General features: G+C 45.0%; 1 protein-coding gene across 1 annotated transcript in view; it reads right to left on the bottom strand.

The window, feature by feature from the left end:
• Window positions 1-1,528, bottom strand: part of celf5b (cugbp, Elav-like family member 5b) — a 74,540-nt gene extending 73,012 nt beyond the window's left edge. Inside the window, exon 1 of the mRNA XM_029703874.1 lies at window positions 1,480-1,528. Coding sequence (XP_029559734.1) covers window positions 1,480-1,528 — 49 coding nt within the window. The remainder of the gene's footprint in view (window positions 1-1,479) is intronic.
• Between the last annotated feature and the right edge of the window lie 12,571 nt (window positions 1,529-14,099).

Here is a 14,099-nt window from a genome sequence, read left to right as displayed (position 1 = left end):
TGGATAGCAATGACAGTTTAAAGGGCTTGTTGGAGGCATAGTTAATTAGCTAGCTGATTGATTTAGGACTGCTCTCTGCATAAATCCTTTCCTGAAGCTTCTCGATCCTAAGCCACATTGTTTATAAGTATATATATTTGTGTGTGTGTGTGTTGCGTGCATGCATGCGTGCATGTGTAAGTGTGTGTTTATTTCCAAATAGGATTTATATGCTATGGAAATGTTAAAATCTGGCCCTCATACCATTATGGCCACCTAATCATCCCCAGCGTCCAAGTAACTATTCCCCAGGTTGTTGCTGTAAATGAGAACGTTTTCTCAGTCAACTTAACTGGTAAAATAAGGGTTAAGTAAGTATAATGCAAAATCATGGGGGAAGCAACTGTTGCCCCTGACAACCTGTCTCTGGGCTCTGATAGGCTGTGGAGCTGCGTTCTGTGTTCTGCTGGTGTTTCTATCATCTTCTAACAATCTAGTGCTCTAACTGTCTTTGTTATGGCAAACGTATAAATATACAGATGCAGATCTGAATCAGGTTAGCATAGAAAATGTGTTTCATTCACTCCAGGGCCCGTATTCACAAAGTGTCTAGATCAGCACTCCTATGCTGAGACACTTTGTGAATAGATACAGGGCCTGGACTACATATCATTGTGTGGTGGGGGTGAACACAGAACAGAGACAGGAATCAATAGGAATAGAAAATGAGGGTTTGTTTTATGGCTGTAATAAAGTGCCAGGCCATCCACAGAGACCACTAATGACTGCAGCAGGACCATTCTATATGTCAACAACATCCCTGTGGTGGTTTCTTTAGAACGAATATGTACAATTCACGGATAGATTACAGAGAGAGGTATAGGACAAAGTGTACTGTATGTTTGGATATATATCATTTTTTTTCTATATACACACACATGCACACACTGAACAGAAGAGAGGCCTGCTGTAAGTGAAACTGGGGCAGAAAATCGACTGTTGGGCAGGGGCCAAGAACAGCAGAGACACTATTATCAGCTGATGCGGTGGACTGGGTTAGAAAACATTTACACCCTGCCTCCTGACAACACACACACACGCACGCACACGCACGCACCCACTCATGCACCCACACACACACACCCACACCCCCCCCCCACACACACACACACGCACGCACCCACTCATGCACCCCCCCCACCCCCACACACACACACACGCACACACACACACGCACGCACACGCACGCACTCACTCATGCACCCACACACCCACACCCCCCCCACACACACACACACACACACACACACACACACACATACACACACACACACACACACACATTCATAGGAATACCAATGCCAGGCTAGAATGAGAAAGAGAAGGAGTAAGAATAAGAATAAGCTACAAAGATGGAACATGAAAGGGACAGAGACGGAAATGGAAGCTCATGTTATAACAGAGAACGAGAGAGAGATTGTGAAAATAAAAAAGAAGTACCTCCACGACACTCACTGTCAGCTGGTTTCACTTGGATGGGACGAGTCATCTGCAGAGAGAGAGAGAGAGAGAGAGAGAGAGAGAGAGAGAGAGATAGAGAGAGAGAGAGAGAGAGAGAGAGAGAGAGAGAGAGAGGGAGGGAGAGGGAGAGGAGAGAGAGTAGAGAGAGAGAGAGGGGGGGAGGGAGGGAGGAGAGAGAGAGAGAGAGGGGGGAGGGGGAGGGAGGGAGAGGAGGAGAGAGAGAGAGAGAGAGAGAGAGGGGGGGGCAGGGAGGGAGAGAGAGAGAGGAGAGAGGGATAGAGGGAGGGAGGGAGGGAGGGAGGGAGGGTAGGGAGGGAGGGAGGGAGAGAGGGGGATAGAGAGAGAGAGGGATAGAGAGGGATAGAGAGAGAGAGAGAGAGAGAGAGAGAGGGGGGGAGGAAGGAGGGGAGAGAGAGAGAGAGAGAGGGAGAGAGAGGGAGAGAGAGTGAGCGAGTGAGTGAGTGAGTGAGAGCAGCAGCGAGAGAGAGAGAGAGAGAGAGAGAGAGCGAGGGGGGAGGGAGGGAGAAAGAGAGAGAGAGAGAGGGATAGAGAGAGATCAGAGTGAGAGGAGTGAGACAGAAAGAGAAGGAGAGAGGTGGGTAATCTCATAGTGTGGAGATAACACAGACACTCTTCACAGTTGTAATGTTACAAATTGAATCTTTAAACTCACTGAGTAAAATACAGCACACTGAGCACAACACCAGTCTCTGAGCAGCAACATCCCACATAAGGCTCTGCGTAGTTCACTACTATATGGGCAATAGGGTACCATTTAGACACAGCCCTTCACCCTGTATGCAGCAGTATAAATCAGTGTGTGGGTGTATATCCTCCCTGCTGGTATAATCAATAGGTGACCCACGCCTGAGAAGGTCAGCCATGACAATACCAGCTGCCTTCATTTATGTGTACTGAGACTTTAACTTGTTCCACTGCGGAGGTGCTATTGATTGCTCTGTATACAGCATTATTAGGAGGCAGGGGGTCATTTCACGCTACGGTTATGAGTGGTAGGGAGGCACGGAGGAAGGGAGAGAGGAAGGAAGGGAGTAGCTTGGAGGTGTGGGGAGTAGCTATCTACCCCCACCACCCTCTTCTTCTCTTTTTGTACTATTTGATTTTCTCTCTATCCTTACCTCTTCCAATTCTTTCATTCCTCCCTCTATCTTTTTAGTGGATCGTTCCATTGCTATACCTCCATACGTCTCTCTATTAACCATCACTCTGCTTCTTCCCCATCTCATATATACCTGCTTCTCTCTATCATCCTTTCTGTTCACTTCTGTCTTTCATTCAACCCTTCATTCTTCCACTACATTGGTAGGGACCAATCATTACCCCAATATGAAGCAACTCCCCCTAACGTATCTCAGATTCATACATATGGAACTGAGTATGGAGAACATGTTGATGTAGCAAAATGGAGGAGGACCCCAGGCGATGGAGGTTTCTCTGTTGTGTGTTCTGTTTGTTCTTTCACACTGTTAAATCACACACAACCATGTTCCTCTTCCTAGTTATTGTCACAGGAAGTCAAGTAGGGTTAGCTATGTTGTTTATATTCATACAGAACACTGTCAGGGTGAGGAGAGAGCAGTGAGGGTCAGCAGGGAGCTGTGAGGGTGAGGAGATAGCTGTGTGGGTGAGGAGAGAGCTGTGAGAGTGAGGAGAGAGCTGTGAGGGTGAGGAGAGAGCTGTGTGGGTGAGCAGAGAGCTGTGAGAGTGAGGAGAGAGCTGTGAGGGTGAGGAAAGAGCTGTGGGGGTGAGGAGAGAGCTGTGAGGGTGAGGAGAGAGCTGTGAGGGTGAGCAGAGAGATGTGAGGGTGAGGAGAGAACTGTGAGGAGAGAGCTGCGAGGGTGAGGAGAGAGCTGCGGGGGTGAGGAGAGAGCTGTGAGGAGAGATCTGTGGGGGTGAGGAGAGAGCTGTGAGAGGGAGGAGAGAGCTGTAGGGGTGAGGAGAGAGCTGTGAGAGTCAGGAGAGAGCTGTGAGAGTGAGGAGAGAGCTGTGAGGGTGAGGAGAGAGCTGTGGGGGTGAGGAGAGAGGCCTGTCTGTTTACTGAGAGAGAGTGTTTGTGTGACTGTGTGAATGTGTCTCTGTGTGGGCGAGAGCTTGTTTGTGTGCATGAGGAAACACTTGCTTGGTAGGTGTGTGTGTATGTTGGCATGAGAATGACACGGCTGTCAAAAGAGATTCTCCAGTCAGGCATCTCTGCCATAAGAACATGCCCAGCTGTGATATGGAGAGACAGCTCTGAGCCGAAGCAAATGGAGACAGTAGTGTGGAAGCATACACACACACACACACACACACACACACACACACACACACACACACACACACACACACACACACACACACACACACATTACACTGTAGACCTACAGACAGCACAGCCCTTAGATACCAGCTAGCCTCAAACTAAGACACACACATGCACACACACATGAACATCACACAAACTCACACACACTTTGTATCGTCTTCTGTGTGTAAAGTAGAATCCCCAAAAGAGTAGCTATTGCTAACGTAACAGGTGTGAAATGGTTAGCAGGGATGGAAGCAATACTGTGACACTAACTAAAACAAATGGAAATCACATGCAAAAACAGATATGTGAATTAAACGTATTTGCAGTAAACACTGTACCCATAACTCTCCCTGAGTTGTTTGTTTCCTGCATCATGGGCTTCATGTATTAGCTGTGTGTTTAACTGTGAGCAGCCTACTGCAAACCCAGTTGTTGTGAGGCTGATCTACAGCCTTTTGGGACCTTAATATTTCAAATTGAACTGAGTTAAATAATAGATGTGGTCTGATTCTTCCAGCGATGGGTCTGCTGCTGCTGCAGGACTTCAGAGAACCTTTCTCCAAAATAAATACAGTAGATAGACACAGTAAACATGCCTGTGTTTAAGTGTGTGTTTATGCAGGGCCAGATATACTGACTTTTGAGAGGGGGTGAAATCAGTTAACTTACTCCATTTCAACACATTTTGCCGTGGTACAGAGAGAAAAAAATCTGTTTTATACTGCTATTCTACACATTTTGTCATGAGGCTAAGAGAACAATGTTGCTGTTTTAAAGCTAATTTCCTGCAATTCTATACTTTTTGGAATGGAGCAGAGATGTTGTTCTTCTGTTTCATTGCTCACCTCATGATTTTGTTCACAATTTTCCATGAGGCTGAGCGGAAATGTAGCATTTTTAAGGCAAATGTCCTGCTATTCTACACATTTTGCCATGAGGCTGAGAGAGCATTTTGCCGTTTTAAAGCTAATTTCCTGCAATTCTACACAATTTCCTGGGTTGGGGACCCCTGGAGGTAGAGGACCTCGGTACACGTGCCTTGCGTGCCCGTTCGGTAATCCGGCCCTGTGTACGTGTGTGTGTGTGTACAACTACAACGTATTCATGTGTTCTTGGAAAGTGACAGAGACAGAGACTAAGACAGAGACAGAGAGAGCGAGAAATAGAGAGAGAGCGAGAAATAGAGAGAGACTAAGAGAGAGAGAGAGAGACAGAGAGCGAGAGAGAATGAGCGAGAGAGAAAGAGAGAAAGACAAAGTGAAAGAGAGAGAGAGAAGGGGGGTACTGGTGACAGAGAAGGTCATGGCCATCAACATGACGGAGGAGTGGCTCTGTCACATCAAACACACCGGACACACCAAACACACACAGGACACACACACACCGAACACACACATGCACACACCGGACACACCCATGCACACACCAGGGACACACACCCACAAGGGCTGGGACAGATATTGCAACTGCAATTATGAATTGCGAATTTCAAACACTTGGGTGAAAACTTGGTAATTCCATCAGACTTGGTTATAACAGCTGTCAGGGTACAGAACATCACTTCTAACATGAGGTCATATGAATTAATACATGCTAACTGAATACAAAACCAAATTAAACTAATATTTTACAACATTGTTATACAGTACATATGATAAGATAGGATTATTACACCTACATATGAAAAAACATACACTATATATACAAAAGTATGTGGACACCCCTTCAAATTAGTTGATTCGGCTATTTCAGCCACACCTGTTGCTGACAGGTGTATAAAAATCGAGCACACATGCAATCTTCATAGACAAACATTGGCAGTAGAACGGCCTTACTGAAGAGCTCAGTGACTTTCAACGTGGCACCGTCATAGGATGCCACCTTTCCAACAAGTCAGTTCATCAACTATCTGCCCTGCTAGAGCTTCCCCGGTTAACTCTAAGTGCTGTTATTGTGATGTGAATACATCTAGGAGCAACAACGGCTCAGTCGCGAAGTGGTAGGCCACACAAGCTCACAGAACGAGACCGCAGAATGCTGAAGCGCGTAAAAATTGTCTGTCCTCTGTTGCAACACATTGCAAAACTTTGCTGTCTCAACACGACATGTTTCAACTAATTGTGTTTTACAGTGTTGGGATCGCGACTTGGGAGAAATATTTGCGAGATCGAATCTTGTATCTCCTGTCCAGCTTATTTATCATCTTCTTGAAGCTGACTTTGCTGACAGTGTATATAGGAACCATGTCTTTGGCTATGTGATAGGTGATAGCCTCTGTGATTTCTGTGTCTGCAGGATATTTTTTCGTAGGGTGTTACACTTGAAAACCCATGGGCAATCAATGCCTGTTTAACGTAGATGGCTGGTTGTGGCCGAGGGGCTTTTCTGCTGTCGGTTATTCTTCAAATGGTTGAATACATTGTTGTGTTGCCTCTTGTTGTCGCCACAACTCTGAGACACTTTTTGCACAACACTTTTGACATCGGTTTGGTTGTAGCCGAACAACTGCCACACCACTGAAAATGCGCCCTTCCTTGACACCAAATGGACGTTCTAATTGGCACTAGCAGCCCTCACGTTTCCGTTTCAGACACACTGAGGTAAAGCCCCAGAGTTCCTCCTACTGTACTGTCTAAAGTAAAGCCCTTTCTCTCCTCACCAGCATCTAACTGCACGCTCTAAGCGGGGACGCTGGTGATTGGCCAGAATGTTCACGCTATGCAGAGTTAGCGAGCCCGCTTGTGATTGGTCAGCATCCTCTGTGCATATAGAGAGTGCGCATCTCATTGGAGGAGGTACTGTGGTCTAGTTTTTGTTCTATTAACGGAGTGTCAAAGAAAGGAAAAAATCGCAGCCTCTTGCAATATGGATATTGCATGTCAATATCACAATTTAGATCTGAATTCAATTACAGTTGTTTACAATCACTTTGGCACTAATTTCGGAACCTTGATGTCATTTTTCAAAACTCTAGACACAAAACTCACAGCTGATGATCAAAATGCACATTTTTCAAAACTCACCACTTTTTCCAATTGCTTAGATACAATACACATAAAGATAAGATAATTTGTTCATTGAACTAAAATCACCTGTTCAAAATGACACAACTTAACATCAAAGTATTACCATTTCAAAATGCAATTCACACATTACATCTGAGATGACTGTCTATTCATTTCATTACAATGATCTATCTATCAATTGACACAACTGCTCAAAATGATAGTAACTGTTGCATTACTCTTAATGCATAATTTTATGGAAACTGACAAACAATATTCCATGTTAATTTTATTTAACTAGGCAAATCAGTAAAGAACAAATTCTTATTTACAATGACGGCCAAGGAACAGTGGGTTAAACTGCCTTCTTCAGTGGAAAAATGACAGATTTTTATCTTGTCAGCTCAGGGATTCAATCTTGCAACCTTGCGGTTGCAAGTCCAATGCTCTAACCACTAGGCTACCTGCTGCCACAAATATCAGGAAAGTTTCCGGATAACGAGATCCATTGACACCAATTACTGTGGAACTTGAATCAATTGGACTACATTATCTATGGATGTAATATTTCATCATCATTCTTTATCAGACACTGTTGCTATGGTCCCATGTACCACTTTTCCAGACCATGTTTTCAGATTTGACATTACTGTACACTTTATTAGGTACACATATCTAGTACTGGGTAGGACCCCCTTTTGCCTCCACAACAGCCCGAATTATTCATGGTGTTGTACATTAAGAGATGCCCTTCTGTACACTATTTGTGGCCTTTCTGTTAGCTTGAATGAGTCTGGACATTCTCCTCTGACCTCTCTCATTAACAAGGTGTTTTTGCCCACTGTAACAGTCGTCGTACGTAGTGGACCAAGGCGCAGCGGGTTGAGTGCTCATAGTGACCTTATTGAACACTGAACAAACAAAACAAGACCACAATCGAACGAACAGGATTGCAGGCCACACACACACACGCACGCACGCACGCACGCACGCACGCACGCACGCACACACACACACACACACACACACACACACACACACACACACACACAGCTATGCAACAACAACTTCCCACAAAGGGACAGGTGAAAACAGGCTACCTAAGTATGACTCTCAATCAGCAACAACGATGTACAGCTGTTCCTGATTGAGAGCCATAGCAGGCCAACAAACAAATACACAACATAGACAGAGCATAGAAATACGAAATATAGAACATAACCCCAAAAAAAACATAATACTCTAACCAAACACCCCTCTACATAAACACATATACTAACAAACCCTGAACCACATATAACAAACACCCCCCTGCCACGTCCTGACCAAACTACAATAACAAATAACCCCTTTACTGGTCAGGACGTGACACTCACAGAACTGTCGCTCACTGAATGTGTTTCTGTTTATCGCACCATTCTCTGTAAACTCTAGAGACTGTAGTGCGTAAAAATCCCAGGAGGGCAGCTGTTTCTGAGATGTTGGAATCACCATGTGTGGCACCAACAATCATACCACGGTCAAAGTTGCTTAGATTACGCATCTTGCCATTCTAATGTTTGGTTGATCAACAACTAAAGTTCTCTACTCTACAGTATAAACTTTATATATTGAGTTGCAGGCAGTCACATGATTAGCTGTTCGAAGGAGCAAGCTATTTGCGTTAACACGCAGGTGTCCCTAATAATGTGGCTGGTGAGTGTATGTATGCAGGTCCTTCTAATTGCTTTTCCAATACTGCCAACTCGTTACTGATGATTGATTTCACATTGTGGTACGAGTATATAGTGAAATGAGTGGTATCCACCTACAACAACATAGCGATGACATGGAGCCGGCAGGTGATCCAGGTCACAATAGAGGTCAAGCAGTGGGGGGAAAAAGACAAGGAAGACGTGGAGGTCAAAGGAATAGCAGGGGACAAGCACCCCTTCTGAAAGGTGGTCGTGGGCCTCGTTTGAGAGGTGTGGGGGAACGTGGTAGAGGACAAGGCCATGGACCAAGACAGCGGCAGCAACAGCAAAGAGTGTCCAATGAAATCCGAGCAATAGTTGTAGACCATGTGGTAAATTATGGCATGACAATGACTGATGCACCTACAATGATTCAACCAAACCTCAGAAGATCAACCGTGGCCTCAATCATCAGAACTTTCCGCAATGAGAACCGGTAAATCTTCAGCATGCACTAAACATTAGGTTACTCTCAATTGTCAAATGACCGTATACTGCATGCCAATGTGTACCACAGAGTAGGTGATGTGACTAAATGTGTTCTTACTGTAATTTTCACTGCAGAATTGAGACTAGGCCAAATAGGGGAGGCAGAGGCAAAATTCTGACTGACCAACAAGAGCGGGCTGTGGTCAATTTGGTTCAGGCCAGAAATGATATTCGCCTTACAGAAATTCGACAGCACATCTTGGACAATGACGACATGTTCAACAATGTGGAAGCCATAAGTTTGCTGACTATTCCACGCATGCTGAAAAGGCACCAGGTGTCTCTAAAACAGTTATACCGTGTGCCTTTATAAAGAAATGCAGACAGAGTGAAGCAACTGAGGACTGAGTATGTTCAGGTATGTTCAGTTTCAAAATGCCTGTTGTGAAAAATTCTACATCATTGTAATCAGTAATTCTCTTTCCAAAATGTATTTTTAGAGGGTGATGGAGCTGGATGCTGAATTCCTCTTTCTGAACGCGGCAGGCTTCAACCTGGCCAAGACAAGGAGGAGAGGTCGGAATTTCATTGGCCTGCGGGCAACCAGACAAGTACCTGGACAACGTGGGGCAAACATCACCATGTGTGTGGCTATATCAGAAGATGGTGTGGTGGGACGCAGACCTTGTATTGGATCATATAATGCAGCTCTCCTTGTAACCTTCCTTGATGAGCTAAAGCAGGTCTGTAGAGCTGATGGCGTGACCTATGTCATTGTGTGGGATAATGTCAGGTTCCACCATGCTCAAATGGTGTAAGCATGGTTTCAGGCCCATCCACAATTTACCACCCGGTACTTACCCCCATACTCTCCTTTCCTTAACCCGATTGAGGAATTTTTCTCCACATGGAGGTATGAGGTATATGATAGGCGCCCTCACGAACAAGCCACCCTTCTCCAGGCCATGGATGACGCATGCAATGACATCACGGCAGACCAGTGTCAGCCTGGATTCACCATGCCCGAAGATTCTTCCCCAGATGTTTGGCTAATGAAAACATCCATTGTGATGTGGATGAGAACCCATGGCCAAATCCACAAGACAGGGTTGATGGAAATATAGAAGTACAGTAATCAATCCTTTGTTTTGCTTTTCAAATCAAATCAAATTGTATTGTTCACACACAAGTAATCTAACGATTCCCCACCAACTACCTAATACACAAATCTAAAGGGGTGAATGAGAATATGTACATATAACTATATGGATGAGTGATGGCCGAGCGGCATAGAGTATATACATGTGATATGAGTAATGTATGATATGTAACATTATTAAAGTCACATTATTTAAAGTGGCATTGTTTAAAGTGACTAGTGATCCATTTATTAGTGTCCAGTGATTGGGTCTCAATGTAGGCAGCAGCCTCACTGAGTGAGTGATGGCTGTTAAACAGTCTGATGGCCTTGAGATAGAAGCTGTTTTTCAGTCTCTCGTTCCCAGCTTTGATGCACCTGTACTGACCTCGCCTTCTGGATGATAGCGGGGTGAACAGGCAGTGGCTCGGGTGGTCGTTGTCCTTGATGTTCTTTTTGGCCTTCCTATGACATCGGGTACTGTACGTGTCATGGAGGGCAGGTAGTTTGCCCCCGGTGATGCGTTGTGTAGACACCACCATCCCCTGGAGAGCCTTGCGGTTGAGGGCGGTGCAGTTGCCGTACCAGGCTGTGATACAGCCCGACAGGATGCTCTCGATTGTGCAACTGTAAAAATTTGTCAGGGTTTTGGGTGACAGGCCAAATTTCTTCAGCCTCCTGAGGTTGAAGAGGTGCTGTTGCACCTTCTTCACCACACTGTTTGAGTGGGTGGACCATTTCAGTTTGTCAGTGATGTGTACGCTCAGGAACTTAAAAATTTCCACCTTCTCCACTGCTGTCCCTTCGACGTGGATAGGGGGTGCTCCCTCTGCTGTTTCCTGAAGTCCACAATCATCTCCATTGTTTTGTTGACGTTGATTGAGAGGTTGTTTTCCTGACACCACACTCTGAGTGCCTTCACCTCCGCTCTGTAGGCTGTCTCATCGTTGTTGGTGATCAAGCCCACTACTGTTGTGTCATCTGCAAACTTGATGATTGAGTTGGAGGCGTGCATGGCCATGCAGTCGTGGGTGAACAGAGAGTACAGGAGAGAGCTGAGCACACACCCTTGTGGAGCCCCAGTGTTGAGCGAAGTGGAGATGTTGTTTCCTACCTTCACCACCCGGGGGCGGCCCGTCAGAAAGTCCAGGACCCAGTTGCACAGGGAGGGGTAGAGACCCAGGGCCTCCAGCTTGATGATGAGCTTGGAGGGTACTATGGTGTTGAATGCTGAGCTGTGAATGAACAGCATTCTTACATAGGTATTCTTTTTGTCCAGATGGGATAGGGCAGTGTGATGGCGATTGCGTCATCTGTGGACCTGTTGGGGCGGTATGCAAACTGAAGTGGGTCTAGGGTGGCCAGTAAGGTGGCGGTGATATGATCCTTGACTAGCCTCTTAAAGCACTTCATGATGACAGAAGTGACTGCTACGGGGCGGTAGTCATTTTAGTTCAAATCAAATCCAAGTTTATTTGTCACGTGCGCAGAATACAACAGTACAATGCTTACTTACAGGATCTAACCAATAGTGCAAAAAAGGTGATAGGTGAACAATAGGTAGGTAAAGAAATAAAACAACAGTAAAAAGACAGGCAATATACAGTAGCGAGGCTATAAAATTAGCGAGGCTACATACAGACACCAGTTAGTCAGGCTGATTGAGGTAGTATGTACGTGTAGATATGGTTAAAGTGACTATGCATATATGATGAACAAGAGAGTAGTAGTAGCGTAAAAGAGGGGTTGGTGGGTGGTGGGTGGTGGGACACAATGCAGATAGCCCGGTTAGCCAATGTGCGGGAGCACTGTTTGGTCGGACCAATTGAGGTAGTATGTACATGAATGTATAGTTAAGTGACTATGCATATATGATAAACAGAGAGTAGCAGCAGCGTAAAAAGAGGGGTTGGGTAGCCATTTGATTAGTTCAGTTACCTTTGCTTTCTTGGATACAGGAACAATGGTAGCCATCTTGAAGTATGTGGGGACAACAGACTGGGATAGGGAGAGATTGAATATGTCCGTAAACACACCAGTCAGCTGGTCTGCACATGCTCTGAGGACAGGGCCAGCAGCCTTGCAAGGGTTAACAAGTTTAAATGTTTTACTCACGTCAGCCACAGAGAAGGGGGGGACACAGTCTTTGTTAGCAATCTGCGACAGTGGCACTGTATTATCCTTAAAGCGGGCAAAGAAGGTGTTTAGTTTGTCTGGAAGCTTGACGTCGGTATCCGTGACGTGGCTGTTTTTGTAGTCTGATTTCCTGCCACATACGTCTCGTGTCTGAGCCATTAAATTGAGACTCCACCTTGTCCCTGTATTGGCATTTCGCTTGTTTGATTGCCTTGGAGAGCTAATAACTACCCTATTTATATTCAGCCATATCTCCAGACCTCTTACCATGGTTAAATGCAGTGGATAACGCTTTCAATTTTATGCGAATGATGCCTTCAATCCACGGTTTCTGGCTAGGGTAGGTTTTAATGGTCACAGTGGGTACGACGTCTCCAATGCACTTATTTGTAAATGCACTCACTGAGTCAGCGTATAGGTCAATATTGTCCTCTGAGGCTGATCAGAACATTTTTCAATCCGAGTGATCAAAACAATCTTGGAGTGTGGCTTCTGATTGGTCAGACCAGCGTTGAATTGTTCACGTCACTGGTACAACCGGTTTGAGTTTCTGCCTATAAGCCAGGACAAGCAAGACGGCGTCGTGGTCGGATTTGCCGAAGGGAGGGCGAGGGAGGGCTTTGTATGCATTGCGGAAGTTAGAGTAGCAGTGGTCGAGAGTATTAGCCCTACGTGTCGTAAAATCAATATGCTGATAAAATTTAGGTAGCACTGTTATCAAATTTGCTTTGTTAAAATCCATAGCTACAATAAATGCAGCCTCCGGATATATAGTTTCCAGTTTACATTGAGTCGAGTGAAGTTCCTTGAGGGCCGTCTTGGTGTTCGCTTGAGGTGGGATGTACACAGCTGTGACTATAACTGACGAGAATACTCTTGGTAGGTAGAATGGCGAACATTTGATTGCAAGGAATTCTAGGTCGGGTGAGCAGAAGGACTTGAGTTCCTGTATGTTGTTATGATTACACCAAGAGTTTTTAATCATAAAACATACACCCCCGCCCTTCCTCTTCCCAGAGAGGTGTTTATCTCTGTCGGTGCGATGCATGGAGATGCCGGGTGGCTGAACCGATTCCGACAACATATTCAGAGAGAGCCATGTTTCTGTGAAACAGAGAATGTTTCAATCTCTGATGTCTCTCTGGAAGGCAACCCTCGCTCGAATTGTATCTACCTTGTTTTCAAGAGACTGGACATTGGTGAGTAGTATACTTGGGAGCAGAGAGCGATGTGCCCGTTTTCGAAGCCTGACCAGAAGACTGCTCAGTCTGTCCCTTCTGCGTCGCTGTTTTTTTCTGTCAGCTGCTGGGATTCGATCCATTGCCCTGGATGGATGTCCGAAGAGAGGATCTGCTTCGGGAAAGTTGTATTCTTGGTCATAATGTTGGTAAGTTGACGTTGCTCTTATATCCAATAGTTCTTCCCGGTTGTATGTAATAAAATTTAAGATTTCCTGGGTAACAATGTAAGAAATAATACATAAAAAAACAAAATACTGCATAGTTTCCTAAAAATGCGAAGCGAGGCGCCATCTCTGTCGGCGCCATCTCTGTCGGCGCCATCTCAACAAGTGTTTACATTAAGCCAGGTGAGGAACACTGCAGTTGATGTTTTACTGTAGTTTTTTTCTTTTTTGTAGCTAATTATTTTTGCTTTGATTCAAAGAAACCTATGTTGTGATTTTATTGTATTTCATCAATCAATTTCAGATTTTGTTCAATGATTCCACTGTGTCTGTAGTATTCTCTCTACTAGTCCTTTTACAGTGATGTATTTATGTGTAGTACCATAATGAAACATGTATCACATATTTTGTACCACAATATTTAATGATTATACGGACAAAT

The sequence above is a fragment of the Salmo trutta genome, chromosome 21 (assembly GCF_901001165.1).
Source record: "Salmo trutta chromosome 21, fSalTru1.1, whole genome shotgun sequence".
In the NCBI taxonomy this organism is placed as follows: domain Eukaryota; kingdom Metazoa; phylum Chordata; class Actinopteri; order Salmoniformes; family Salmonidae; genus Salmo; species Salmo trutta.
Note: the sequence above shows the minus strand (reverse complement) of the source record. Positions and strands in the feature narration are given on the sequence as shown.